Below are 27,576 nucleotides of genomic sequence, written 5' to 3'. Positions count from 1 at the left end.
CGGGTTTTTGTTTTGTTTTTTGAATTCAAAAGCCCAATGGGCCTTGAGTCCAGAAACTTGAGAATATATAGCGCCTACAAGTCCAACAAGAGCGAAACGAGATGGTTGGTTCGTGAGGAGCACGCGCTCTCTGATTGGAAGAGCATTTGTCATTCTTTACAGCCCAGAAAGACACGAGAGCTTAGCTATACCCGTCTCGTCTCGTCTCGTCTCGTCTCTTCAGCTTTGCGTGGCCCTCTCAGAAGCTCTCTCTGCAAAACTTCCAAACCCTCTGGTTTCAATTCATCTCCTGAGCTCTTGATTTTACCTCCAAGAAAGAAAATTGTTGATATTTTGGTTCGAGCTGTAATTGAATAATACAATCATGGCTCAAGCAGTGGAGGAATGGTACAAGCAGATGCCTATCATCACCCGCTCCTATCTCACGGCCGCTGTTGTCACCAATATCGGTTGCTCCCTCGATGTATGTCTCTCACTTTGAAATTTGAAAATCTCTCTCGTTCTGTAATTACCCATTTGGTTTTGTGCAAATGGGTTTCTCTGATTTTGTCCGATTTCAATTTGGGTTTTGACTGAACTTTAGGAATTAGTCTCTTCTGCCATTGATTTTTACTTGGGTAGCTGCATGTTGTTTGTTTGGGTAGCTGAATGTTGTTTGTTTGGGAAAAAAATTGAGGAATGATTACCTGGAAATTTGTTACTTTATCTAAGTCTATAATTGTTATTATTACTATTAGTGATTTATTCAATGGAACTTAAATTCTGATAGCTGGGTTCAATTAATTAGTGCATGTACTGGTGTTGTTCAAAAATTTCTTAAATTTTGAAACCATCCTTTCTAGATTTCATTTTAGTTTATGCTCTATTGCAATTTTAATGCTCCATTGGATTTAATGGAAGTTCAGAAGGTTAGGCAGTTCTTGTAGTAATTTCTTTCTCCTCTATTACTGATGCCTAATTTTAAAACCTTTTGCAGATAATCTCTCCTCATAATCTATACTTGAACCCTATACTAGTTGTCAAGCAGTATCAATTCTGGCGCCTCGTCACTAATTTCCTGTACTTCCGGAAAATGGGTAATTCCTAGTGTTTATTTATAAAAGATTTCCATTTCTTGGGAGCTACGTTGTGTCATTTAATTGTTAATGTTTGTGTTTCCTAACATGGTTATATCTTGGCGTTGCCAGACTTGGACTTTATGTTCCACATGTTCTTTCTTGCTCGGTACTGCAAGCTTCTTGAAGAGAACTCTTTTAGGGGAAGGACTGCTGATTTCTTTTACATGCTCTTATTTGGCGCCACTATGTTGACTGGGATAGTTCTGATTGGAGGGATGATACCGTATTTGTCAGAGTCATTTGCGAAGATTATATTCCTCAGCAACTCTCTAACATTCATGATGGTTCGTTACTTTTCTTTGTTGGATTGTAATGGATTTGTTTCCAATTCCAAAGCTCAGTATGTTATTATTGTTTTTTTATGCATTGTCATGAATTCTTATTTTACAGGTCTATGTGTGGAGCAAGCAAAATCCTTTCATCCATATGAGTTTCTTGGGCCTCTTCACTTTCACAGCAGCTTACCTACCGTGGGTCAGTATGGTTAAATGTCTGCTTGATTTATATTGTTAATCCGTTACCTCTTCGGAATTATTAGTATTTTGGCCTCCTGTTTTTAACAAACTATTTGGCCTTTGATTTTAATCTTAGACAAGTCCTCCTGCAAATAATTCTTGCCTCCTTGATTATGTTGTAATGTCTGTTTCATTTTTCATCCAGGTTCTTCTAACGTTCTCCGTCATTGTTGGGGCTAGTGCTTGGGTGGATCTTTTGGTGCGTTATCTTTCTATAAGAATTTGCACAAATATTGAGATAAAAATTTTGCATCTCACCTTAGAGTTACAAAATTCAGTTGTATTAATTCATGCACAAATGGCTTATGATTCTGCCCCACCAGTTATACAACAATACTTAAAGGTTTTTCATGTACTAATAATGTTTTACATGTTGATTGGTTTTGAATCAGGGAATGATTGCTGGTCATGCCTATTACTTTCTGGAAGATGTTTACCCACGAATGACAGGTCGCCGGCCCTTGAGAACCCCTTCTTTTATCAAGGCACTATTCGCAGATGATCCTGTTGTGGTGGCACGGCCAGAAAATGTGAGATTTGCACCTCCACCTGTTGAGGAACTTCACCAAGATTAATTTAGACCTTCAGGAAAGCCAGGTTGATGGGGGCTTAGCTTTCAGGATATTGATCTGGCATTTAGGCAAGGCTTTGGCATGTAGAATGGCTTTTTGGCTCTGTAATATATAGACATCTACACAGATATACTAATTGTTTATTTGTGAATTTTTTATAACGCAAAGCTCATGTGCAATCAGAGTTTATTTTTCTCTCTAGTCGTGATGATCTGGTTATTTTAATCTCTAACGTTCACCTCAGGTGCACAATTACTTTGATCAGAGTTTATGCACAATTTCCACTTACGAAAATGTATCACAATGTTCTCCATTAGCAACCATGTCTTGTTTTACTTATCTATAAGATGCACCAATTCCAATTACAAGTTCCTCAAGTGGGGAAATGTATCTTAGTCTCCTCTCTTCCTTACCACATGAGAATTAGTTGTGGAAGATTATCAACAAAGCGCCATCAGATTTCTCAAATAGCATCAATCATATTCTCTTGAGCTTTCACAGTTATTTTTATATAATCTATTCTAAACTACTCTAATGTACAGTATGGGAAGGGAGATCGAACTTAGGTGCAAGAGAGCAGGTACGTTTTCACTTATTTGGCCTAGTCATGACATCTATGAAAAATAAGGAAAAGGAAAAGCAAGCCACAGCAGGCCTCAAGTATTGTTGTATTGGCGACATGGTCAAGCCGTTAATGGACGGAAGAGTACCTTAATTACACTCGTATCGATTGATCATCAAGCACTGGGCATTAAAAAAATGTACTTTATATTATATCACATCAATTGTCTACTGAGGGCAAAGAGAAGCATTATTTCTGCTTCAACAAACCATGATGTGAAACTCTAAAAACAAACAGAAACAACACCTACAATAAAATTACAAGAACATTTCCTTTTGTCACATGTTGATCAAATAAACCGCTAACTGTCAAAATAACCATGGAATTAATTTAACTATTTTCCCTTGGCTAGCTCCGGAGAGCCGTGTAATATACATACATCTAAAAAAATGCCGGCATCATGAGCCACACCAGAATACTGCTTCTGGTCTGTTTTTCTGGCTTTCCTACTGTCGCTCAATTTCATTAGCACCAAACTCCCAATCCGTAAAGAATTTTACTAGGGGGGGCAAAATTAACACAAAGAATAGATAGACCAGGCTAACGGATAGGATGATACTGAGCTGATACTCTCTTCGGGGGCAATTTGCGCAAGATGTAAAGGACTAGAGCTGAAGGCAGGATCTCAACCAGCTGCAGAGGACAGATATTTTAAGTTTTGAAGGGGAAAAAGTAAAAGAGTTTGAAGAATAGGACAAGAAATAGCTGTACAAATAAACAAGCGTAATACACTACCATGTAATAGATCACATTCAAAATTGGATGATCCAAAACATCAAGTGATGCATCTGTATCAAAAGCAGATAGGACAACCTGCATTTTGAATCGAGTTAATGAAACTCCCAGAAAATTCAATATACGCTGATAAAAGCAACACCTTATAAAGCAAATCAAGAAAGCCGTACGGTCATATGACTATCACTTTCTACCAGTGGAACAAAGAAATATGAAGTCTTAAGTTAAAAATTGTTGGGTCAAAGTTCAAAAGTTGATACTAGTTTGAAGCAGAACTGTTAATGCACCCCTAGTAGCCTCAGATGAGTCCTATAGCGTAAAAGCTAATGAAGAAATGTTATAGCTCTCGTGGGTTTCATTTGATTTCTATTCTACTTGATGTAAACACCAAAGCTGTACTTCCTATTTGGGATCTTGCAACTACCGAGACTTCGTTTTGTTTGGCTACAATGTAGATATTTCCCGGGTAAAAGCTCACAGGCACAAAGAGAACTCTTTGTAGACTAGAATGTTAACTATTCTTCTATGAGAATACAAGAGAAGGTTTCTTTGAATTTACAAACGCATAGAATGGTTTGAAGCTTACCACAAAGCATCTTACGAGAAAGCAAGTGAAACATATCGCTGTAACAGATCCAACCTGCAATGACAACCAATTGTTAGTCAATAGCACTAGTTAACAGAATGATTTTTTTTGCTGTAGTTTCTCTCGCTAGTTTAACCTTGAACCTTGATCTACATAATACTCACAATGCTTAAAGGAAGATTTTAAAAAAAACAAAAAAGTTGGTTGCAAGCAATTATGATGGTATCATATTTCAAGATAATTAAAAACCCTCCCAATTTCTGTGCATTGTATGTGTGTTTTAACTGACTAAGGTTTAATCCACTGCCCTCTGCATGCACATATCTAAACGATATCCTAAGAATAGACTTTGCATTCATTCAGAATAAATCTAGCCAAGAAGATTATGTGCCATAAATCTAGCAATCAGGCGTTCTAATCTGATAGACAAAATATATAGGCAAGGCACAAACCTCGTGAAGTTTCTTCCTTCTCCCTTTAGATTCAATGGGGAAGCGTCTCAGCATGAAAAATAACCTGAACGCATTGTTTATAATAATCCACCCATTACAAATGCAAATGCACAGGCACCCAAACAGAGACAACCAGGAGTAAGCTAACAGAATGAGCACAGCTCCATATGCTTAAATACGATGCAGAACACTCACCTTCCTCCGTATATCAAAAATCCTAGGGCAGCCACAAATGACACAGCTGAGACAAAAACAAACAAAATAATGAGTATTCTCATTAAACAAGAGAAGCAATGACGAGTATGCATAACAAGTATGCATAAGGCTTTGAGATGACAAAACAATCATTCTCAATAATGGGAGCCCTGTGAAATCTATTGCATGACTCGAAACAGGCCTTACCTGCAATGAATATCTTTCCAATGAACTCCACTACACTGTTGTCGTCTATCCAGAGGTATATCCAGATGCAAACCTGAAGGGAAACACACATATATCATAAGGCAAATTAAAATTTCTGAAGAGCTCCTTAAGGGACTTATTCCTGTTTATGCTAAGAACTCTAAAGCACACTGTCCAGCTAAGTTGACATGTGCCCTAGTGGTCAGGAGTTGAATCATCAACAAGCCTGTCCCATGCCTGGTTGCTCAAAAAAAACTACAGTTGTATATTAAATAGGCAAACCAGAAAGATGTCTTTTCTCTTCTATGTAACCTAGCCACAAAATGGGTAGGAAATTCAACCTAGGAGGGCAAAACCCAATATTTCGACAGTTGTAAAACTTTTTTCCCCAACCTTCTTGAGAAAGAACATGCAGGATGAAGCAAATGATTACAAAGTTAAAAGCAACCGGAGATCAAGGAGATTGGTAAAGCAAGAATGATTGGAAGGTGAGTGGGCTGCTTATGTAAGTAACACACATAGACGGGAAAAAAAAACATACTAGCCAGACACAGATGTTATGATAACAGCAAGGGATATAGAGAAACCACGTGATGAAGCATGCCAAGAAAACAAAAATGGGGCACACCTGTATAAAGTACATTGCAGCATTGACTGAAATATAAACAACCCTGAGCTTATCTGTTGGTAAACTTCTTGCCTGTTCATTTATAGTGAGAAATGAAGTCAGAAGTCTTCATTGATCAAAAGAAACAACCACATTTAAAAGTTGTACACCACAGTAGAATTGAAGTCTGGCTAACACTAACACTACTACCATGCAAAGAATTAGGGAAACATGCTGTTACCTGGTGATATATCTCTGCCCAGAAGAGAACAAGAAGTGTGTACGTAGAGAAGAACAGCAGTCCAGGAAGATCCAACAAGATCAATATTAGTACCTGGTTCAAGATGCAGCTGCCCAATTTTAGTATACAACCCCAAGGTTCATTGCTTTCTTTTTATGTTCTTGTCTTTCCAATAAACCAAACAGAGCCTTAATGTCCCTCAGAACCCCCAAAGTAAAATGGACAGTTAACAAGATGTAAAAAGTGAATAGAAGTGTCAAGTGGGATAACAGGGGTAGGTTTAAGATTTGAACTAACTGAAGCTTTACAAAACTAACCTTCGGGTGCAAAGCAAACACTTGATGATGAAATCCGAAAACAATTGCTCGTACTGCAAGAGCAACACCAAACAATGACGACAAAAGAATTTCAAACTGAGAATTAAAGGACAGAATAACAGGAGAGACTCTGAATGGGAATAATGCACTGAGTATCACCTCCATTAACAATGAAGTTCATAAGATGAAAAACCTTCTGCGTAGTCCAACCGTATTCGGGCACTCTCAATTCAATCCTTATTAGTTGAAACTGTGCATCACGAACACAAGCAATCAACTTAGGATACTCATAATAAACACTGTTCATAATTTTCTTGATAAACAAGTGGCACTTAGTAACATGTGCACTAAATCCAGCTAGTTTTGTACATCAACAGCGACAGTTGTTGGCACTTAATTTTATCTAAAATTTGAACTACGGATACAAAACTAAATCGAACCATGCTAATGTTTGATGTAATTTCGGGGTGATTGTATAAATTCCAGCTTATTGATGATTCCGATCTCGAAATTCATACAAAATTAGCTACTGAAGAACCAAATAAGAAGCTAAACTAACAAGCACACGAATATCTTTAGCTCGTTGGAGAGAGATGGAAAGAGAAAGACCAGACCAGAGCGACGGAGGAGACAAGGGCGTATGCAGCGCAGAGAGCGTAGAAGATGCCGTCCTGCCATCGGGTGTTCTCGTTGATCTCGTCCCACCAATTGGAGAGGAAATAGGCGAGCTCCATGGGCGCGGAGGTGAATGTGAATGGCATTCTCGTCATATTGGGCGGGAGCTCCTCCGAGGCCGAGAAGCTCAGCGAAGGTCAAAATGTTGAGAAGCGGAGAAAGGAACAGAGAACCTCTCTGCCTAACTCGTCAAAGCAAAAGCACACAGCTCACAGAGAGACTGAGAGAGGAAGATGGAAGGGGGGGTCTACCAGAACTACCCCTACCAGACGGTCCAAGAGAGATCGAGATAGGGTGGGCTTTTCAGGGATTTGGAGGACTTTTGTTTACGCACACCACAGACCATGCTTTGGTCGCTCTCACCTAAGCTTCTACGCTCACGTCTTCCAGCCTCTATAATTCAATTCAATTCATTTTCTTCTTTTCTCTTTACAGTCGCAACTCGCAAGTGGTGGTGGTTGTAAACTTGTACTCGTCTTACTTAATAAACTATAACTAACTGCTCTTATCCTCACTCCCTCTGTCTCTCTCTGCGCTTTTTCTTTTTTTCTTTTTTTCTTTTTTTTTTCTTTCTATTTTCTTATTTGTGCTTATTATTTTAGGGACGTTGAAAAATGAAACAGCCCCTTTTTGTCCTAATTATGGGAAACGAGTCTTATTTACGATTTTACAAACATACGCATCAGTGGACTGAATCCCTTTTCTTACACTCAAGTTCAAATTCTCATTTTCATAAATTTAATTCATTTAAAGTCTATAAATATATATATATATATATATATCAAAAATTTAATTATATGGTATTTAAACATGTACAAACATATTTTAAACTCGGGCTTTGATTTTTGACTTTTGGGGAAAATTTACTTCCACCATCAGTCCGAAAGAAGAGAGCATATGCTTCTAGTTCCAAACAGTTAACCTTTTTTTATAATTTCTAACCTGTCGCAAATTACCATTCCCATTTTTATAATAAAAAAACAAGTATACAAAAAAAGCCGCCCATGTGAAGATGTTATCGAAAATGATAACAGAAATAAAACATTCAGACTTGCTTGTGAATCATGAATTTTCTTTGTAAAAAAAATGTAACATTTAAATGCATAATTTTATGTCTTATGTCTTATAGTTTAAGTGGTTACGAACGATTAATCTTATGCTTTATGTCTTATGTTAGAATTTTTTTTTCTTCGACATAATTTGTATACAAATTAAATAAATAATTAAAAAAATATATTGAATTTAAAACTAAAATTATATAGATGTGCATTATAAAATGAATATGTGTGTGTGTTTTTTCTTTGACATGGAGTTTAGGCGGCAAAGAAATTTAACCATGGCGCCTAAATTTGTGAATTAGTTGGTTTGAATTTAAAATTTTGAAAACGCCTTCACCAAAAAAATAAAAGGATTTTACAACGTAGTTAGGCTGATAATCACGTGATGCAGGTGAGGAGATGCGTTAGAAGATTCGCCGATGCGGTGGGGTCTGCATCTCCCGTCCCATACACCATTGATTGGTCGGCTAATAATTCTATTTTCACATGAAGGTGACGAGAAGTTTCTTGCCAGAATTACGTGGCATGGACGGTTTGGCGGTGTTGGTTTGCGCCAACTCATTTATTCAATTTCATCAAGTACACCACCACTAATTCTCCATGCGATGCGATTTTGATGCAAAGGTGGAACAAGCGAGGATTTTACACCAATATGGGCGGTACATGTTTAAGAAAATGTTGGTCCTGCTCCATTTTTCTGATTTTATTTTTCTGATGTAGGGTGATGATTTCTGTTGGTGGCATTCCGGTTTCCATGTGCAGATCGAAGGGGTGTTCAGGCTTTCTCTTTTTTCTTCTTTATTTTTTTTGTAGAAGATGTCGTCCTGCCATTAAAATCACGCATTAAACCCCAAATCTTAAGTCTTTTTTAAGATCATGCATTTGTTCATGTCTCTAATGCTTGGGTTTTGGATAGTATTGGATGTTTCAGTGCTATCTTTTGTACACTCTTATGGTGCTTATTATTTTTTAATAAAGCATCTTTTCCAACAAAAAAATATATACAATCGATAGTCTAAATAAATTGCTATGCAAGGGGGTTTCCCAAACACACACTATTAAAGTGTTATGGGGGTTCGAACATAAAACCACTAGTTTGCAAATAAAGTCCCATTTTTCATTGAGCTAGACCTTATTGGCCTCATCGTTTAATTAATAGCAAGAACATTGTTTTTTTTGGGGCACCATATCACCATGGCTTGTTATTTTAGGACTTAAGTTGTAACGGCAAGTGGTTTGTGGATTAAGTGATTAATATTGGTAATTTATGTAATTTATGTCGCTAACTTTGTTATGTAAATAAAAGAAAAACAGAAATTTGGTAGATACTAAAATAGAGGAAAAAAACAAACAAACAAAGAAGATGTGAAATGAGGTTGGAAGAATATGTGCCTTTCTTTTGTATGAATTAATTGCTACATGCGCAGACATATGCAAAAATTTAAAGTTTCCCATTGCCTTTCGCGACTTTGACTACATTTTAAAGCAACCCTTTGAATTGTAGTTTAAACTTTGAAGAAATAAAGTAGATAGATGATCATGGTAGCTACTAAGTGTTAGTAATGCGATTTTATTTAATTATTATGTCGTTTCCCCACATGTACATAGATGTGGTGGTGTGGATGTCGTTTTCTTGCAATTCGTTATCAATACATTAGTAGAAAATGTAAAATTATTCATTTCCGAAAAAGGACATGTCGACATAATTCTATTTACCAATACTGATTTGGCATCAGTCAGTCATGTGCCAACGAAATTCTCATTTTAAAAATAATATAATAACAAAAAAAAAAGGTCAAATATTGCAAATCAATATAAAACCCAAAAATGAAAAAAATAAAAAAGCTTGAAGGTACTAAACTATTATATAAAAATTAGAGACCGGCCGCATGCAAGCCCATGTGAGTATTTGATTGACTTCATTCGTTAATCTAAGTGCACCTTAACTGAAAAAAATATATGAAATTAAATTAGTAAAGCAGATCAGATTAGATTCTTTTATTAGGACAGAAGCCACAGACACAGACACACAGACACACACAAAATCCCTTCTCAACAATCCCCAAAAAACAAACACCTTCTGATAAATTCTATAAGATTGCATCAACAACCAATCGGGGATCCGTGGCGCAATGGTAGCGCGTCTGACTCCAGATCAGAAGGTTGCGTGTTCGATTCACGTCGGGTTCAATACCCTTAACCCCCAATTTATTTTTTATTTTTTATTTTTTCAACTTCACAACGAGCTCACCAATCTCACACTTTTCTTACCCACAGCAGATCATCCCCGAAATCATTGCCTCAAGTCTCACTCGCTCTCCTTCTCTGAACCCCTCCCAACCCAATCCCTCTGTAAAACCCTAGCACCCTGCCAGCTCCCATCTCCCTCTCTCTCTCTCTCTAAAACCCATGTCTCTATTATCTCGCCTCCGCCATGCAACACTCGCCCACCACACTCGCCACCTCTCCACCGCCGCCTCAGTCTCCACCAAGGACAAGACCAGAGCTGCCCTCTCTCTCCTCAAGACCGAGAAAGACCCCACTAAAATCCTCGAAATCTGCCAAACCGCGTCCCTAACCCCCGAGTCTCACCTTGACCGCGTCACTTTCTCCGTCGCCATCAACAAGCTCAGAGACGATAACCACTATGACTTCATCCGCCAATTCCTCGACGACCTGTTCGTCTCCCGCCCCGACCTCAAAACGCAGCGTTTCGCTTCCCACGCCATCGTCCTCTACGGCCAGGCCGATATGCTCGACGACGCCGTTCGCACTTTCGAACAGTGCGACGAAATGGGTATCCCTCGGAACGTGAAAACGCTCAACGCTCTGTTGCTTGCTTGCATTTTTGCCAAGAATTACAAGGAGGTAAATAGGGTTTTTCTAGAGTTCCCAAAAGTTTATGGGATTGAGCCCAATTTGGATACTTACAATTATGTGATCAAGGCGTTTTCGGAGTCTGGTTCGACGAGCTCAGCCTATTCGGTGTTGGCCGAGATGGAGAGGAAGAATGTGAAGCCGGATGCGAATACTTTTGGGCATTTGCTTTCAGGGTTTTATACTGAGATGAAGTTTGAAGATGTTGGGAAGGTGACGAATTTGATGGAGAAGCATGGGTTTCAACCTGGGCTTAGTACATATAACATTAGGATCAAGAGTTTGTGCAAGTTGAGGAAGTCTGTGGAGGCCAAGGCATTGTTAGATGGAATGTTGTCTAGGGGTATGAAGGCAAATGCAGTCACTTATTGCCATTTGATTCATGGGTTTTGCAGGGAAAGCAATTTGGATGAAGCAAAGAAGCTGGTTAAGAATATGGTGAACAGGGGCTTCCAGCCTGATTCTGAGTGCTATTATACTCTTGTTCACTTTCTATGCAAAGGTGGGGAGTTTGAGAGTGCTTTGCAGTTTGCTAAGGAGAGTATTGAGAAGAATTGGGTTCCGAATTTTGCAACGATGAAGTCCCTTGTGGAAGGGCTTGTGAGCATTTCCAAGGTATCAGAGGCTCGGGAGCTTGTTGGGCAAATGAAGGAGAGATTCACAGTAAATCAAGATCAGTGGAATGAAATTGAAGCTGACTTGCCACAGTAACTAAGCGAAGATGGTTTATTGATATGCTTTCGTTAATTAGATTAGACCAGGAAGTTTGAAGTGAAATGAGGGCAACATTTGTATGAAATGGGCTTTTTCTTTCTTTCTCATAACATAAACTTCTGTTTGAACGTTTTTGGTTTAGGAAATTTTGTTGATGCCCTATTTACATTTGCAGCTGGATTCTGGACAAATAAATTTAGATTTCTGTGTAGTGCCGATTGGCTTTTATGTGGATGCTTGAATGTCTTGGAAGATAGACAAAAATAAAAAAAAGAAGTATTTTTTCTACAAAGGAATGTTGTAACCATCATACATTTGAATGACCATAGTTCTAGAAATTTATATCAACAATTCAATTACTGAAGTTGCTTTGGTCACTTTATATCGAGTAATTCTGCGCAGCTGACATCTTAACATCTTAACAACTTAGCATAAGGCTTTGATCAGAATCAGATTATGATGAGTGGCTGATGGAACAAAAGTGCTTAGGAGCTGTCTATACACATGCATTCGATCGTCGCCTGAAATGAATTCTGCTGAGACTTTTACAACGTGACTAAAACCTATGTTCTCATAAAACAAAGTTAAGAAATTCCAGTAAATCCTTTGCTGTAACAGTTGGAGAAAAAAAAAAACTTTTTGTTTGGTTAGTATGATGCCTATGACAATTTACATCTAATTGGGACTTCAGTCAGCTTGGCGAAGTAAAAGCTCAAGAATCCTCTCAGCTCATCCTGTCTTTGCTAAGTCCCTTTGAGGAATGGGATGCAGCGAAGACTCATGTTGACATTGTAACAGTCAATGCCATACCCAAAAAGGCAAGTTAGCTAATGGCATTCCAATAAGCTTCAAACATCATAGTTTGGGGCTTCTTCATATGATTAGCTTACTCAGATCAAAAGTTCTGTAATTCGCCTCGCCGGCAAATCTCTTAGCAACTCAACCCTCATTTCACTTTTTAGCCCTCTTGTTCTGCCTAAGCTCATCCTCGTTCAAGGCAGCCATTGCCACCTAAAAACAGTCATGAATAGTGTAAGTATATATTCACCCATACTGAACTTAGTCAATTAAGAAATATTCAGCAAGAGTGAATGCCAGTGAAAACAAAATTACATACCATTTTAGGATTGTCGAGGAAGGACTTGATACCACTGGGAATTGTAACTAGATCCTGAATTGTATTAATCAGCTCTTGAACAACAGCAATAGAATGACCCAATTCAGCATTAGCACTAGTGATTAATTTGTTGTGAATTTTTCTTAGAATGTAGACGTTCTTTGCCCGTTCTTTCTCTTTACGGTACACCAATCTCAATTCCCTCAAAGATGCTAATTGATTAACATCTTGTTCTTCAAGTGAATGTCTGCAATTTGCCCAACTGAAAGACAATTGGTTTGTCTCCGCTGAGGCTTCAATATATATAATAGAAAAATCATTTATCCCGTTCTTTGCAAGCTTCTCGAACAGCACAGGGACCAAGTTCTCTTCAAGCCACATCCTTATTTTCTCCCCACCATTCTGTTAAAATTAAAGAAACAATTAAAAGTTGTACACCCCAAGCTCAATTACAATCAGAAAGAAAGCTTATTGTCTGGTGCAATGAACATATGTTTGATCAATGTTGCACAAAATTTGGAAAAGAGCTGTTTGATAATTATATTTATTAAAAAGCAGGAGAAACTCAAACATTCTATACATTTGAAAATGTATGTGTGTGGACATAAGATGCATGTTCATGGCACATATGAAAATGTGGACACGTGCCCTACACATCAGAATAAACATTTCTGAAAGTAAGATGGATCAATAAAAGAAAAGAGTAAGAGTCTACACATGTGCACTACTGACAAGATTCAATATCCAATAAGATGCAATAAGATATGCATCTGCATGAGTATAACTCATATAAATGTTTTATTGTAATTATCTTGAAAATCATTATTTGTTCCTAATTTCACAAAGAAGCAGCTTTAGTCAGTGCAGTGTTAGGAGTAACAAAAAATCTAAATTGACAGTGAAGTGGAGAGAGTAGTGCGGAATGGTAGACATGAGGTCTCGCAGCATGCACAGTGGTGATCTGTCTATAGAAATGCTAAATAGACTATGGATCCTTTCTCCTCTCCACAATGCATCTGAAGCTTGTTTATTTAGTTTTGCTAGCTGTTTGTTTTTTTTTCTAATAGAGTTATTGTTTCTCTTCCTTTCAATAGTTCCAATAAGAAAGATCATCGAATATGAAAGACATACAATTCTATCTCCAAGCCAAGTTGACCTCTGCACGATAATATCTAATGCAGCTTCAGATGGGTATATGATGAGGCCCTTCTGTGTCATGCAGCTGGCAATGTCCCTTAGCTGGAGCCTAGCAACAGCCTTCAACTGCTGAAAGGACAGAGACCTAAATGCAATCACATCATCCACATTTTCAAGCAATTGAGGTCTGAAATGCTGTTTTGTCTGCGAAAGAGAAGATGCGAAGGTCATTTGGGTGATATGATAATAGTTTCCCTTAAACAAAACAATATAAATCGACCTTCCAACATCTTACCTCCCTCAGAAGAGAATAATAACAGTAATTGTGTTTTGTTTCCCATGCATCTTCATATAACCCTTCTTTGACAGGGAACTTTTGAACTTCGTCGGCACATTTGCAATGCCATGGCCAGAATTTATCACATCCAACATTTGTTGTCATGATTACCAATGTTTTAGTGAAGTCAACAGTGTTCCCCTGACCATCTAATAGATAACCAGAACCTATAATCTCAGCCAGAATGTCAATAATAGACACATGAGCTTTGTCAACATTGTCAAACAAAATGACACCTAGAGGCCTCTTCTTAACAGCCTCTGAGAGCTCCCCCTTCATGCCTGGCTCCATGTGACTACAGGAGCAAAAGTCCAGAAATAATGCATAAATAAGCTCAGGAAATATTTTAGCCTGAAAAAAATGTAAGAATACTCCAGTCAATTAACAAATTACCTTGAGAGAACACCAATTAGGCGCGAGAGAGAATTTGGACCTGTGTGTTTTGCCAGATCGAACTCTGTTATCATGTCTTTGTTTCCAAAAAGTAGTTCTGCCAAAGCTTTGGCAATTTCTGTCCTCCCATGACCGGAGCCACACATGAAGAGGAAGGATCCAATAGGGCGTCGCTGAGGCCTCTGCCTTGACAGAGCAGCAGTAACTGCATGTAGGACGTGTTCCTGTCCAATTACCCTCTTAGCAATTCTTTGTTCAAGGTTCTGAAGCAGTGGTGGTTCAGAAAGCAACCATGGTGGTGGAGCATCAATCAAGGGGCTCACTGCCTACATGAATGTTAACGTAAAAACCATTGAGACCATGGAAATGCACCACTTTTGAATTTCTAATAGGTAATAAAAAGCCAGTCACCCAGAGTGTCATGCAGTATTGTCAGTAAAAGAAGAAAAATTCTAGCATAGGAGTAAGTAAAAGATATATCCACCTTCGCAATAACATGCGAGCTAACGGTTAGCTCATGCCTAAAATCTTTTCGAGTTGTATATAAAAGCTCAGTCACATGGTCATCAATCCATTGCAACATCCCAGAGAAATTGTTCACCTTCTTTAATCTTGCCTCATTTATACAGAACACCAACCTTTCGTGCATCCTTTCCAACAAAAGTGCCTCTCGAGCTCTGATGTCATATCTCTGCCGCGAAGTTTGTAACTGCATCCACTTCATCTCCAACTGGTTCCATGTACCCTTCAATTCTTCATGTTCCTTTGTCACCTGAATAACACCAACCCCACATTACATATTTCTCTGGAAAGCAGTGCATACTGAAAAGACCAGAAAAAGACCAATGTTGCCCATAACAAATAAGAGTAGCTTACACGATCACTCCATTTTTGGGTGGATGGATCTCTCTCTTTCTTGATTTCATTTAACTCAACAAGTGTTCGACGCAACAGGTACTCAAACACATCGAGATCATCCTCTTCTTGTCTAGAGTACTCAAATTTATCCCTCATTTTTACACAAGCTTCCTCTAAAAGCTCAACCACCTTAACTTGCAAAATTTCCTTTTGGGTGTCACCAACTCCTCTACTATCAAATTGAAAAACTGAAAATAAAAAAGAAGAGAAACCCTGACAAATTAATTAACGAAACGTCGAATAATAAGGCATTGCCAAACTAATGATTGTGAAAGGAGTAGTGGTACCAATTGACTAACCATCAGGGTATTGCATGATGATGCGACAAGCAAGAAACACGGCATCTGCTTCAATTTCGACACCATAAGCCAGCTCTAACTTCTCCTGATCTTCAAATTGGAGTTTCTTAATACACTCTCTCATCCATTCCTCTGTATCCATCTTTGTCAAACCTTACAAGTTCAAGATAATTTTCATGTCAGAAAAAAAAATGTAGGGGACAAGCCATCAAAAGAAACACGCCCAATTTAATTTAATTTAATTTAAAAAAAGATAAATACTGCACACGTTTCCTATTAGAAATAGAACTCTTCCCGAAGCTAGCAGAGCAAGAAAAATGGGAAAAGAGCTAGACTTTAAATTGAACTAGGCTTCTATGAAGTGCTCTGAGACTATCGCGATTCATTTATATTTATTAAATTCTCTAGCTTTTGGACTTGTGAAAACAAACCCAAACCCGACATTATCCGCAACAACATAAGACTTGAAGTTCCTACCTTTTCTCGGCAACGAAATGGAATTTCTGCCTAAATTGACAGAAATGATGCGCACGGACGTTGAATTTGGGTTTTCTCCTTCGACGGGAAAGGCATACGAACGAGAAAGACGAGAGGGACAAAGAAAAGAGAAAGCCCTAATTCTCACGTACAACGTTAAAATCTTAAAACCCTAACCTGTTTTGGTAGTATCGGAGAGAGAGAGAGAGGATTCCGCGAGATCGCTTAAAGCCCTTTGCTTACTAGTTTGTAAAGAGAGCGCAAAGGAGGGAGAGTGAGGTTTTTAACTGCCAAATGCCAACCGACCTCACCCGGTCGTCCGAACCGGCTGGACGATCCCCACCAAGTCGTCGTTTCGTTCTTGCTTGGGTCTTAAAGCTCACTATTCTGGGCACCTTCTACAGTGCACCAGGTGCACCATGCACCATTTGTCCTTTATGATGCTCCCAGATTTTTTTAAAAATTGGTTACCGGTTATACAAGTTATCAAGTTTCCACTTTTTGAAAATGTAATTGCATAAGGGTCATGCAATTATGCCCTTCCTGTTTGGCAATTGGCATATGATTGGATAGTGATTTACAGTAGTTTGGATATGAGAGTACCATAACATTGTAAGAGGATCCTAAAACTTATAAGTTACAAGATTTGGGCAGCTGTTAACAAGTTTTTGAACTATGATTACAACATTAGGGTTCACCTAATTCATAGTATTGTAAACATCCCAGTTTACAAGTATAAGGACCCAATTTACCATCCGAATGTTCCTATTTACCCTAATATTGTACTACATGTCTTTATCTTTGTAAATTACGATGTTACAAGATTAAGGATGAGTTTTACAATGTTCTGGAATATAACTATCCATAAAAGAGTAATACAAGACCTTAGTATTGTAAACATCCGAGTTTACAAGTATAAGGACCCAATTTACCATCCGAATGTTCCCATTTACCCTAATATTGTACTACATGTCTTTATCTTTGTAAATTACTATATTACAAGATTAAGGATGCATTTTACAATCAAATGGAACATAACTGTCCAAAACCGAGTAAAACAAGACCTTAATATAGTAAAAGTTTGTGTTTACACATATAAGGACTTAATTTACTTTCCTAATGTCCCTAGTTACCTTAATATTGTACTAAACGTCCTTCTCTTTGTAAATTACGATATTACAAGATTAAGGATGGGTTTTACAATGTTCTGGAACATAACTATCCATAAAAGAGTAATACAAGACCTTAGTATTGTAAATATCCGAGTTTACAAGTATAAGGACCCAATTTACCATCCGAATGTTCCCATTTACCCTAATATTGTACTACATGTCTTTATTTTTGTAAATTTCGATATTACAAGATTAAGGATGCATTTTACAATCACATGGAACATAACTGTCTAAAACCGAGTAAAACAAGACCTTAATATAGTAAACGTTTGTGTTTACACGTATAAGGACCCAATTTACTTTCTCAATGTTCCTAGTTACCTTAATATTGTAATACATGTCCATCTCTTTGTAAATTACGAAATTACCATAATAAGGATGAGTTTTACAATCTCCTGGAACATAACTATCCTAAATAGAGTAATACGAGACCTTAATATTGTAAACATTCATGTTTACAATACTAAGGACCCAATTTACCTTCCGAATGTTCCCCTTGACCCTAATGTTGTACTACATGTCTTTATATTTGTAAAGTACGATATTACAAGATTAATGATGCATTTTACAATCATATGGAACATACCTGTCCAAAACGGAGTAAAACAAGACCTTAATATAGTAAACGTTTGTGTTTACACGCATAAAGACCCAATTTACTTTCTCAATGTCCCTAGTTACCTTCATATTGTAATACATGTCCTTCTCTTTGTAAATTACGAAATTACCATAATAAGGATGTGTTTTACAATCTCCTGGAACATAACTATCCTAAATAGAGTAATACGAGACCTTAATATTGTAAACATTCATGTTTACAATACTAAGGACCCAATTTACCTTCCGAATGTTCCTCTTGACCCTAATATTGTACTACATGTCTTTATATTTGTAAAGTACGATATTACAAGATTAATGATGCATTTTACAATCATATGGAACATACCTGTCCAAAATGGAGTAAAACAAGACCTTAATATAGTAAACGTTTGTGTTTACACGTATAAGGACCCAATTTACTTTCTCAATGTCCCTAGTTACCTTCATATTGTAATACATGTCCTTCTCTTTGTAAATTACGAAATTACCATAATAAGGATGAGTTTTACAATCTCCTGGAACATAACTATCCTAAATAGAGTAATACGAGACCTTAATATTGTAAACATTCATGTTTACGATACTAAGGACCCAATTTACCTTCCGAATGTTCCCCTTTACCTTAATATTGTACTACATGTTCTTTTTTTGAAAAAAGGAATGCATGCACGTTTGCACTTTGAAACTTACGGTTTGTCAATTGCATTCATTTGTTTTCAATTTTCAACTCACTGTTTGGCTATTGTATTATTCTTGGTCAGTTTCTAATTTATCGTTTGTCAATTGCATTATGCTCTGTCAATGTCTTAGTGACTGTTTGTCAATTAAATTATTTCCTTTTCCTCCTGGGCGAGCCAATCTATCAGTGGCCTGTCCATCTTATGGTAACTTCCTTTCAAATTAACTCATTCATTCGATTCACATACAACAATAGACGATCATATTTGACATCATTATTGTTTGTACCAAAAATTAAATTTTTGCCTAAAATGGAAGATAATTTGCCATGAACATCAAAATGGCCAAAATATGGCTAGAATCAATTTCCAGCACTCAAATCAATTTTCGTTCTTCATGAGAGTTGTTCATCTCTATGTCTACTGCACCATATCCAAATTTCGGTATATTTGGACAAATTTGGAATCCTAAGAGCTGAAAACACCAGAAGCATACCAACAACAGCGAAAGCTGAAAACAGTGCAATTCTGGCCTAATTATGGCCCAATTCTGGCCAGCTTCCAGTCCTCAAATGAACCTTCGTCCTTCATGAAAGTTGTTCAGTTGGATGTCTACTATGACATATCCGAATTTGGCGTCATTCGGATAAATGTGGGATCCTCGCGACATCAAACATCAGAAGCATACCAGCAACAGCGATGCACGAAAACAGTGGCAATTCTGGCCTAATTCTGGCCCAATTCTGGCCAGGTTCCAGTCATCAAATGAACATTCGTCCTTTATGAAAGTTGTTCAGTTGGATGTCTACTACGACATATCCGAATTTGGCATCATTCGGATAAATGTGGGATCCTCGCGACATCAAACATCAGAAGCATACCAGCAACAGCGAAAGCTGAAAACAGTGGCAATTCTGGCCTAATTATGGTCCAATTCTGGCCAGCTTCCAGTCCTCAAATGAACCTTCACCCTTCATGAAAGTTGTTCAGTTGGATGTCTACTACGACATATCCGAATTTGGCGTCATTTACACAATTATTGAATCTTCACAGTATTAATCATGATTTGTGTTCGTGACAGCAGTCTGTGACGACCAGTCAGTTGCTAAATCAGATTTTCTACTGCTCAACTAGAATTAAGTTCTTCATGAATGTTGTTCCTACTTACGTAGAGATCAAAATATCCTACATTTGCAGCATTGGATCAATCTAGCATCCCCAGTTTATTATGCATCAAGGCATGTTCAGAGAAGAAACTCAGTGGCTGCAAATAACGGGTGAAACAATTATATACTACGTTTATAGCATCAAACAAGTTACATAAGCTTTGGGGTTAGAAAACTATGTCGAACGGGAATTGAAATCCTATGGAAAACCAAGCCAAAAGGGATGAAAAAAGGCATGGATGCACGTTTGCAATTTCAAACTTACGAATTGTCAATTGGAGTATTCTTGTTCAATTTTCTGCTCACTGTTTGTCTATTGCATTATTCTTTTTCAATTGCCCACTGACTGTTTGTCGATTGCATTATTTCCTTTTACTCTTAGGTGAGCCAATCTATCAATCCCCTTTCCATCTTATGGTAACTTCCTTTCAAATTAACTCATTCAATCCATTCACAGAGACCAATGGACGATCATATTTGACATCGTTATATAATTAATTTATAGCATCAAACAAGTTACATAAGTTCACATCTACCACAAAATATATAATCTCACTTATGAACGTATACCACAATGACAAAATACTCATAATACAATTTATGTTTTCTTCCTTAGCCTTAGCCGCTTACTAATAGGGCGTGGTTCTGGTTTCGGCAAAGTTGTCTTGTATTTTTGTGGTGATGCTTTGCCTTTCCCTTTAATTGCAGCTGCTTTTTCTTTGGAATGCACCGCCCCTCCTTTACATTTTGTTTTCACCACAACTCCTTTTCCTTTTGTGTTAGGGGGTGGTAACTTGGTTGTGGTCTCCTCCACCACATTTTGATATGCTACAAATATCATGTCATTTGCATTACAATTAATAAATTCTATCTAGTGTTTTTCGAATGAGTCACAAACTTTTCAACATCAACAATATGCCCAACATACCAAAACACACACACAGAGAGAGAGAGAGAGAGAGAGAGAGAGAGAGAGAGAGAGAGAGAGAGAGAGAGAGAGAGAGAGAGAGAAATGCAACCAGATTATCATAAATTTATATATTGCAGACCCGAAAAAGGGCCACACCATAGAAAACCAATCATCTCAAAAGAAAGTAATTGTAATGAATGTATTGCCTATTTCATAACAAAAATGCAAGGCAACAAATATAATGTCGCATAATCTAATTGCAATAACAGATTAGTCAGTTGGTAATTGCATTATAAAAATGCTAAAATGTAAATGTATGAATTAAAGAGTGAATTAATGCACATGGAACTAAGACTAAGCAGAATTCAGATAATAGATGATGCCTTAAATAATCTATAATGTTTAATAACATATATAATGATGAAAATTTAAAACTCACATACATGAAGGGTAGACAATCCTAGGATAGTAAGCATGAGAGAGGAGGTAATAAGCAGGGCTTCCTATGTATATGTACACATGATGAATGAAAATCAAGCAATTCATAGAAAATTACAGCACTCTTTCTGAAATACAACACCAAGTGAACATCCAATTGTCAGTTAGTAAGAGAAGGCACAAGGTCAGCAAAAAATTAGAGAGACTAAAAGGAAACTAAAGAAACTAACAGAGGCTTTTATTGTTTGGTTGTTATGTAGCTTTCATTAAAACCCCAAAAAAGAGGCAACCTTCACACGCATTTAGTAGAATACTGACAAGAAGAAAAAAAAAATCAATCATAACAAGCTTCCAAAGATTATATTCATAAATCAATGGGGCTACAGGAGGATGAGAAATCCGCACAACCCATCCCACACGACCAAGACTACAAACAAAAGCAAAAAAACCACATAAAAAAGAAGAATCCGGGCTAAACAAAGGCAAACAAAGCAACACTCCAGAGCCCAGAAAAAAATAAATAAATAAATAAAGAGACTTAAGACTGCCATCATAGCACATTCAGGAATCTGAATACGAAAACAAGATGCAACTTGTAGACACAAGAACCAACTCAGAAAAAAAAAATCAATTGGAAAAGAAAAAAAAACACCAAAAATTGATGAATGCAGCAGTAAACTCAAAATTAAACTAACATTACCAAATCTACATCTAGTTCAACACTAATATGAAATCCTCACATTGTCTCCAAATTAATGGTCAAAATACAAATTAAAAAGTTGAAAACCTGCACAGACCATAGCCCAATATTAAAACCTAAAACTTACAATATAAATTAGAAAACTCAAACCTTGAATAATTAAAATTATCTTTTGGCATAGGGAGTGATGCCCATAAGGATGCCCATTACTAAACTTTCTGGCTAAGATGGTTTCAGTTTAACAAAATTGAAACCCTAAACTTTCTATTTCAAAGGATGCCCATCACTCACAAATTTGTGCCCACTTAGTTTGGTGCTCGTATCTAAGAGAGAGAGAGAGAGCAAGCCAAAGCTATAGAGAAAGAGAATCAAGTGAGGGAGGGAGAGTGAAGGCTGAAACGATTGAGAGAGAGAGAGAGAGAGAGAGGGAGACTAGGGGTGGGCACGGTATGAGATGACATGGGATGGAGGTCATCCCGGTGTCAATCCCGAATAGAGGAATCGGTACGGGATGACACGGGATGGGAGTTTTTGAAAACACGTTCAAATCATACCGGACCCAAACGGGATCGGTATGATTCGGTATCAATGTTGATACCGTAAATAATCTGCAAATTTTCAAGTTCAATCAAATCTGAAAATCAAATGGCTGTTACAAGAGTTCAATCAAATCTGCAAATTTTCAAGTTCAATCAAATCTCATATAGGCTTTTACAAGAGTTCAATCAAATCTGCAAATTTTCAAGTTCAATTAAATCTGAAAATCAAATCTAATAACAAACAAAACAATCAATCAAGAGTTCAAGTTCAAGGCATGTCCCTTTCCCTTTGGATCTACACCAAATGTGTTTGTACTGGTGGCAGCAGCTTCAGTACTTGCATATTCTGCAAAAAATAAATCCACACATGTTCAACACTCTCAAATTAAACCGTCTATTTAATATTTTTGTATTGGTTGGAAAGAATTTAACAAACTAAGTGCTTATGGCCTAAAATTTTTAATGATAGTAAATTAATGCACAATTTATCTGCTTATGAGAAAACAAACCATGTGGGCAAACTGGTGTAGGGAAGGACAGTTGTGAAAATAAGGAATATGGTGAGAAGTGAAATGCATATTTGCTTAGATTCATCCTTGAATACAATTCAGCAAGTAAATTCGGTCTCTTAGATACCATTTTTTTTATAACATTTCTCACAAAAACTAGATTGGGTAAGCGAATTCAACATAATTAAATGAACTCATCCACAACAAAAGAAATGATTATTACATGGCTCATGGGCAGCATCCAAATAACTACGCAGCTTAATATCAACGAACTGAAATGGGTTTAACTGGGAATGAAAAATTAATAGTACCTAATGCTTGGTCAGACGCCTTCTGATGGCCCTGGTCTTCTTTGGGCGCAAATCCAGAGGAAGAAACTTCTTGTTCTTGTAGACTTCCCTTAGAGCCGCTTTTTGCTTCTGGGAAATCACTGTCAACACCTGTGCTATTGAAAGCCTCACCACCTTGCTGAAACCACAAACACAAAATTGTAAAAAGAATTCATAAATCAACAATTCAACATATAAAAATTATAGAGAGAGAGAGAGAGGGTACATTTTGGAGAGCTTGTTGGGAGCTCCACCGGTGACCTTGGCGACTCGGAGGAGGGCAAGCTCTGCCTTCAGATCCTTCAGTTGACCCAAAAGCTCTGCCTTTGTCTTGTTTCTGAGCTCGTGGACCTTGATCCTCGCTTTTTTACATAAAAAAAAAAGTTCACAACAATGAAAAATTAGAACGACCCAGATTCAGTTGAAGAAGATAGATATATTATGAAATATGAATACCTGAGAAGGACCATGAGATATAGAGATTACAGAGACAATTAGGGAGAAGAAAGAGAGAGATACCTGAGAGGAGATGAGCTGTGTTCGTCGCGCTGTCTCGTCGTCACAGAAGGAGGAGAGGAGCTGCTGTGGAAGGAACTCGAAGGGAAAGAAATGAAAAAGCCAACCCTAAACTTGAAATGTCTCTTACTGAGAGAGCAAGTATTTTTTATTGGTTTTACCTACAGCAACCAATTTAACCGGTAACCAACAATCAACGCTTTGGATTACCCCACATGCCCCAGCTACTCATCCAATGGTCTATAATAAATGGCGCATCAGTGCGCCTTGCGCATTGTAGAATTTTCCCACTATTCTGTGGGGCGCACCGCACTTATGAGATGCCCAAGTAGGCCCAAAAGAGGTTCCACGAACTATTGCAACCATTTGCCAAAAATTATAGCTTGTATTAAAAGAAAAAATTAGGATAAAAAACATTTTTGGTCACTGAGATTAAGCTTGAATTTAAATTTGTCATCAAACATTCAATTTTCCCAATTTCTTCATCACATTCCACGTTAGCAAATCAGGCCAAGTGTGTTACTTCCGTTAATTAACTTAAACCCAAGTGCCCAGTGCATGCAGAGGCATTATTGAAACAAAATTTTTAATAAAAAATAAATTAAGAGATGAGAGTTTGACATTGGAAAATGGGAACGGACACAAAACCTCATGTAAAAAGGAAGTTTTTAATACATACGATATTGGGCTGCTCACCCAACCTAAGTACCAAAGGCTTTCGAGGCTTACACACCTTACCTTAATACAAACGATATTGGAAAATGAGAGTTCGACATTGGAAAGAGGAATTCGAACACAAATAACTGCTCTTAAGAGCAGCTTCTTTGCTTCATAACATTTTTTTTATTCTTGTTATGAACAGACTTTGTGTCGAGGAGTGATACACATACGCACGAAGCATGTTCTTTAATCTCATTTGCACGCATTGAGAGGCTTAAGACCAGAAGAGAAATCAATTAATAATTCAAGTAACTGGTGTACGCGAGCTGAAAGAAGCTTTCGAAAAACTATACAAGCTTGGACATCCAACAACTCTTGTCCGACATCAGCATCTGTTACAATTTCCTTTTCAAAATTTCTCTAATTCTATACAGGTCAGCTATCTATCATTGCTACTGTTCACAGCTTTGTTCACAGCTTCGCTGAGTTGACATCCCTTGTCATTATTTCCTTCCACGCAATCTTCGCTCGTAGCTCACGAGAACTGCGAGAGTGATTTGATTTCCCAAATGTGAATAACAAGGAGCTTGTTCGTCAAAATTCTTCTCATAAGTACATAGCTTATGTTGCATTTGAAATCCATGAAGGTTGCAGACTGAAAGATTTGCCGTGTTATTTGAATTAGGATTTCCGTGCAGCCAATGCAGATCTCCTCAAGTGTTGTGCTCCGTATGCTGCTGTAGAAGCCACTGTTGTTGATGCCACTAACCAACTGCAGCAATTTGAAATGAACAAAGGCTGTCTGGGCATATATAATATCAAAGAAGATGATTACAGAGCTAAGGTTCTGCGCCAAATCACCTCAAGTATGTAATGTATATTTGAGTATCTTGGGTTCCAAACTCTGGTTGAAGCAGAGCTGCCGCAACTAAAATCAACTGGAAGACCGTGTTAAGCTGCCAAGATCGACAGTATTGGTTACAAAATTGCGGATGTCTATATCTTAATCATACAGCAATCACAACACGTGCAGTGATTTTTATCCCAATAGAGCCTTGAGCACTGTACGAAAAGTAAAAGAATAATGCTTACCTTACTAATAAAGAGCGGTTCAACCTTCTCGGGACGGGTTTCACCAATGTTGAAAAAGTCGGACCAACTTTTCCACTGACAAAATTCAACAATGTCAAATCCAGATTTTGGCTACACGAGCAAGCAAGTTATTTTGGCCAAAACACTTACAAGACAAAGAGAGAAAGGTCTCACCTTCCACTCCAAGTTACTAGCTCTTTGATATACTGCACCACCAACAAGGCCAACATCCCGAAACACAATGAGTCCAACAAGTCCAGCTTCAGAACACAAAATCAAATGAAAAATTAGTTTCCCAACCACACAATCTTTTAAATCATCTAATTAAAGCAAACCAATTAAGACGTCAGAAACCAAACGAGATAAAAACCAGAAGGTAAACAACAAGAGGAAAATAAGCAAACATGAGCAAAGTATCTACTTAATTTAGTAGGTTCAGAATGCAACTGTGAAACACAAATCTCATTATGAAGCTCCCCAAAATTACTTTGGAATACAAATTCTACAGGTACAATGATAACAAACAACAAGTGCGGGTGAATATAGCCCCTAACCAGACTCTAGAGTATCCCTTCTTTGGGAATTTCTTTCATCCTGCTTCTTTACAGTTTTGGACAGTCTAAAATTTCAGCACAGTGTGTGCATGAATATGCAGGTGTGGCATCTATGTTCGTATCCAAGGCTAAAAGGGGATGCGGTTATGTGTGTGTCTGAGGGAGGAGAGGTATAAAAATAGATGTATGTAACCATTCGCAACAGCCTAATTATCAATGTGATAAAAAAAAAAAAAATGCATATGCAGACAGGCATCACCTTCCAAGTCTCCTAGAAGAAAAAAAGGGACTACTTGGTACTTACGGTGAAGAAGACCCTTATGCACCATGGCCAAAGCAACGCATCCAATAAGAACCTGTATCATAATTAAATGGAAAACTATAATTAAACGCCAAATAAATAATTCAAGTAGGAATCAAAGTGTTACCTCTATCCTTCTGAGAAAAATGAAAAACAAAAAAAGCTTATACCTTGTCAGCAAGGGGATCCAGGTAGGAACCAACAACAGAATTGATCTTCATCCTCCTAGCCATGTATCCATCCAACTACACATGCAAGGAAAAATGAAAATCTCATTGCAGAAGAATAACATTCATCATTAAAGCTTAAATTGATGTCTATGTGAAAGAAAGGCTTAGTAATAACTACCCAATCAGTTGCCCCAGAGATAGCCAACCCCACCATTGCAGAAGAATACCATTCATTTGCAATCATCCTGTATATCAGTTACAAATTCAATTCCCAAACTTGAACAAGAAAAACAAAAAAGATTAAGAACATATATAGAAATCGAAATTAAGCCAAAAAATAATTTTCTTCTCACAAAATAAATTTAGAGCAATTGCACTATTTTAATAACAAAATGTCTACCATCCAAGCAAAGGACCCGAAGCCATCCGACTTATGGAGATCAAATTGGGCAAATTGACGAAATCATCACTGGCCTCTTTCAACCCGACACCACTATCCAACACGGTCGGAGCAGGCGAGAGTGACCCGACCTCAAATGGGAGCGGGAAGCTCGGTCTCCTCCGTAGGAGATTCAAGCTTAAGGAAGCTTCGATCTTTCTGAGAACGACACCGTTCTCACGAAGGTAGAGCGGAGTGGCGGACTGCGAGAGCTTCCATGGAGGGCAAGAGAGGAAGAGCGGTCCATGAAAAGGAATGATCCAATTGGAGAGTGGAGAGAGAAAGGTCCTAGAAATCTGAGACGGCAAGCGAAAGAGAGGGTGAGAGAGAGGGTAAGAGAGAGCAGGATACTGAAGAGGCGCCGAGATGGATGAGGCTGTGGCCGTGAGGAAGGTTCTCGATCTTTTAGGGTTTTCAATTAGGGCTTTCAGGGACCTGAAGACCGCCATTACTGAAACATTTTTTGAAGAAAAGGATAGCCAAGACTTAGCAGTAAATTTGGGTTTTGCAGGGGCTTAGCTTAGCGGTCTGTATGACACGTCACACGTGCATGGCTCTCTCTTGTCTTTACACTTGGAATTTCCACAATTCTTTTATTTATTATTTCAGTTTTTCATGGGCTAGGAATCTAGGAT

The 27,576-nt window shown here is 37.7% G+C and overlaps 5 protein-coding genes, 1 non-coding gene and 1 pseudogene across 9 annotated transcripts; 3 read left to right on the top strand and 4 right to left on the bottom strand.

Moving 5' to 3' along the window:
- Positions 1–200: 200 nt before the first annotated feature.
- LOC110763079 (derlin-2.2) lies at positions 201–2,406 on the top strand. The gene is made up of 6 exons (XM_021965824.2): positions 201–463; positions 977–1,076; positions 1,188–1,402; positions 1,509–1,592; positions 1,779–1,832; positions 2,026–2,406. The coding sequence occupies exons 1-6, from the start codon at positions 365–367 to the stop codon at positions 2,206–2,208; spliced, it is 735 nt and encodes a 244-aa protein (XP_021821516.1). The 5' UTR covers positions 201–364; the 3' UTR covers positions 2,209–2,406.
- Positions 2,407–2,956: 550 nt separating this feature from the next.
- Positions 2,957–7,286, bottom strand: TOM1 (tobamovirus multiplication 1). The gene is made up of 11 exons (XM_021965823.2): positions 6,782–7,286; positions 6,327–6,417; positions 6,168–6,220; positions 5,851–5,943; positions 5,631–5,702; positions 5,003–5,075; positions 4,796–4,841; positions 4,601–4,664; positions 4,149–4,202; positions 3,563–3,640; positions 2,957–3,460 (listed from the first exon to the last, which is right to left on the bottom strand). Exons 1-11 carry the CDS (start codon positions 6,935–6,937, stop codon positions 3,368–3,370), a joined length of 873 nt encoding a protein of 290 aa, XP_021821515.1. The 5' UTR covers positions 6,938–7,286; the 3' UTR covers positions 2,957–3,367.
- Positions 7,287–10,018: 2,732 nt separating this feature from the next.
- On the top strand, positions 10,019–10,090 carry TRNAS-CGA (transfer RNA serine (anticodon CGA)). Its single transcript has one exon. It is a non-coding gene; the product is annotated as a tRNA-Trp (tRNA).
- An 82-nt stretch (positions 10,091–10,172) lies between these two features.
- Positions 10,173–11,783, top strand: PPR336 (pentatricopeptide repeat 336). Its single transcript, XM_021965828.2, has one exon. The coding sequence runs from the start codon at positions 10,310–10,312 to the stop codon at positions 11,486–11,488; it is 1,179 nt and encodes a 392-aa protein (XP_021821520.1). The 5' UTR covers positions 10,173–10,309; the 3' UTR covers positions 11,489–11,783.
- A 126-nt stretch (positions 11,784–11,909) lies between these two features.
- On the bottom strand, positions 11,910–16,542 carry LOC110763080 (chaperone protein ClpB1-like). 4 transcript variants are annotated; one of them, XM_021965826.2, is made up of 9 exons: positions 16,170–16,542; positions 15,693–15,845; positions 15,352–15,581; positions 14,960–15,247; positions 14,476–14,801; positions 14,041–14,377; positions 13,740–13,949; positions 12,609–13,010; positions 11,910–12,502 (listed from the first exon to the last, which is right to left on the bottom strand). In XM_021965826.2, the coding sequence occupies exons 2-9, from the start codon at positions 15,832–15,834 to the stop codon at positions 12,443–12,445; spliced, it is 1,995 nt and encodes a 664-aa protein (XP_021821518.1). In that variant the 5' UTR covers positions 15,835–15,845; positions 16,170–16,542; the 3' UTR covers positions 11,910–12,442. The 4 variants fall into 4 exon arrangements, with proteins under 4 accessions (XP_021821518.1, XP_088108112.1, XP_021821519.1 ...); XM_088251986.1 differs by having other exon boundaries at positions 15,693–15,834; XM_021965827.2 differs by having other exon boundaries at positions 16,347–16,542.
- Positions 16,543–22,637: 6,095 nt separating this feature from the next.
- LOC148295341 (large ribosomal subunit protein uL29 pseudogene) lies at positions 22,638–24,091 on the bottom strand (annotated as a pseudogene).
- Positions 24,092–24,658: 567 nt separating this feature from the next.
- Positions 24,659–27,462, bottom strand: CLS (cardiolipin synthase). The gene is made up of 8 exons (XM_021965767.2): positions 26,903–27,462; positions 26,681–26,747; positions 26,503–26,577; positions 26,336–26,387; positions 25,652–25,737; positions 25,478–25,552; positions 25,247–25,341; positions 24,659–25,157 (listed from the first exon to the last, which is right to left on the bottom strand). The coding sequence occupies exons 1-8, from the start codon at positions 27,388–27,390 to the stop codon at positions 25,067–25,069; spliced, it is 1,029 nt and encodes a 342-aa protein (XP_021821459.1). The 5' UTR covers positions 27,391–27,462; the 3' UTR covers positions 24,659–25,066.
- Between the last annotated feature and the right edge of the window lie 114 nt (positions 27,463–27,576).

This window comes from Prunus avium, chromosome 4, assembly GCF_965620075.1.
Source record: "Prunus avium chromosome 4, drPruAviu1.hap1.1, whole genome shotgun sequence".
Lineage (NCBI taxonomy): Eukaryota > Viridiplantae > Streptophyta > Magnoliopsida > Rosales > Rosaceae > Prunus > Prunus avium.
This window is presented reverse-complemented; position numbering and strand designations above follow the sequence as displayed.

Coding starts and splice junctions, on each gene's coding strand:
- LOC110763079 (XM_021965824.2), top strand. CDS start 365: ATGGCTCAAGCAGTGGAGGAATGGTACAAGCAGATGCCTATCATCACC. Junction 1,403..1,508: donor ACTCTCTAACATTCATGATG/GTTCGTTACTTT, acceptor CTTATTTTACAG/GTCTATGTGTGGAGCAAGCA. Junction 1,833..2,025: donor GTGCTTGGGTGGATCTTTTG/GTGCGTTATCTT, acceptor GTTTTGAATCAG/GGAATGATTGCTGGTCATGC.
- TOM1 (XM_021965823.2), bottom strand. CDS start 6,937: ATGACGAGAATGCCATTCACATTCACCTCCGCGCCCATGGAGCTCGCC. Junction 5,944..6,167: donor TGTTTGCTTTGCACCCGAAG/GTTAGTTTTGTA, acceptor ATCTTGAACCAG/GTACTAATATTGATCTTGTT. Junction 4,842..5,002: donor TGGAAAGATATTCATTGCAG/GTAAGGCCTGTT, acceptor TTTTTGTCTCAG/CTGTGTCATTTGTGGCTGCC.
- PPR336 (XM_021965828.2), top strand. CDS start 10,310: ATGTCTCTATTATCTCGCCTCCGCCATGCAACACTCGCCCACCACACT.
- LOC110763080 (XM_021965826.2), bottom strand. CDS start 15,834: ATGGATACAGAGGAATGGATGAGAGAGTGTATTAAGAAACTCCAATTT. Junction 14,802..14,959: donor GCTCGCATGTTATTGCGAAG/GTGGATATATCT, acceptor ACATTCATGTAG/GCAGTGAGCCCCTTGATTGA. Junction 12,503..12,608: donor TCCTCGACAATCCTAAAATG/GTATGTAATTTT, acceptor GACTGTTTTTAG/GTGGCAATGGCTGCCTTGAA.
- CLS (XM_021965767.2), bottom strand. CDS start 27,390: ATGGCGGTCTTCAGGTCCCTGAAAGCCCTAATTGAAAACCCTAAAAGA. Junction 25,738..26,335: donor GCATAAGGGTCTTCTTCACC/GTAAGTACCAAG, acceptor TGTGTTCTGAAG/CTGGACTTGTTGGACTCATT. Junction 25,342..25,477: donor AACCGCTCTTTATTAGTAAG/GTAAGCATTATT, acceptor CGATCTTGGCAG/CTTAACACGGTCTTCCAGTT.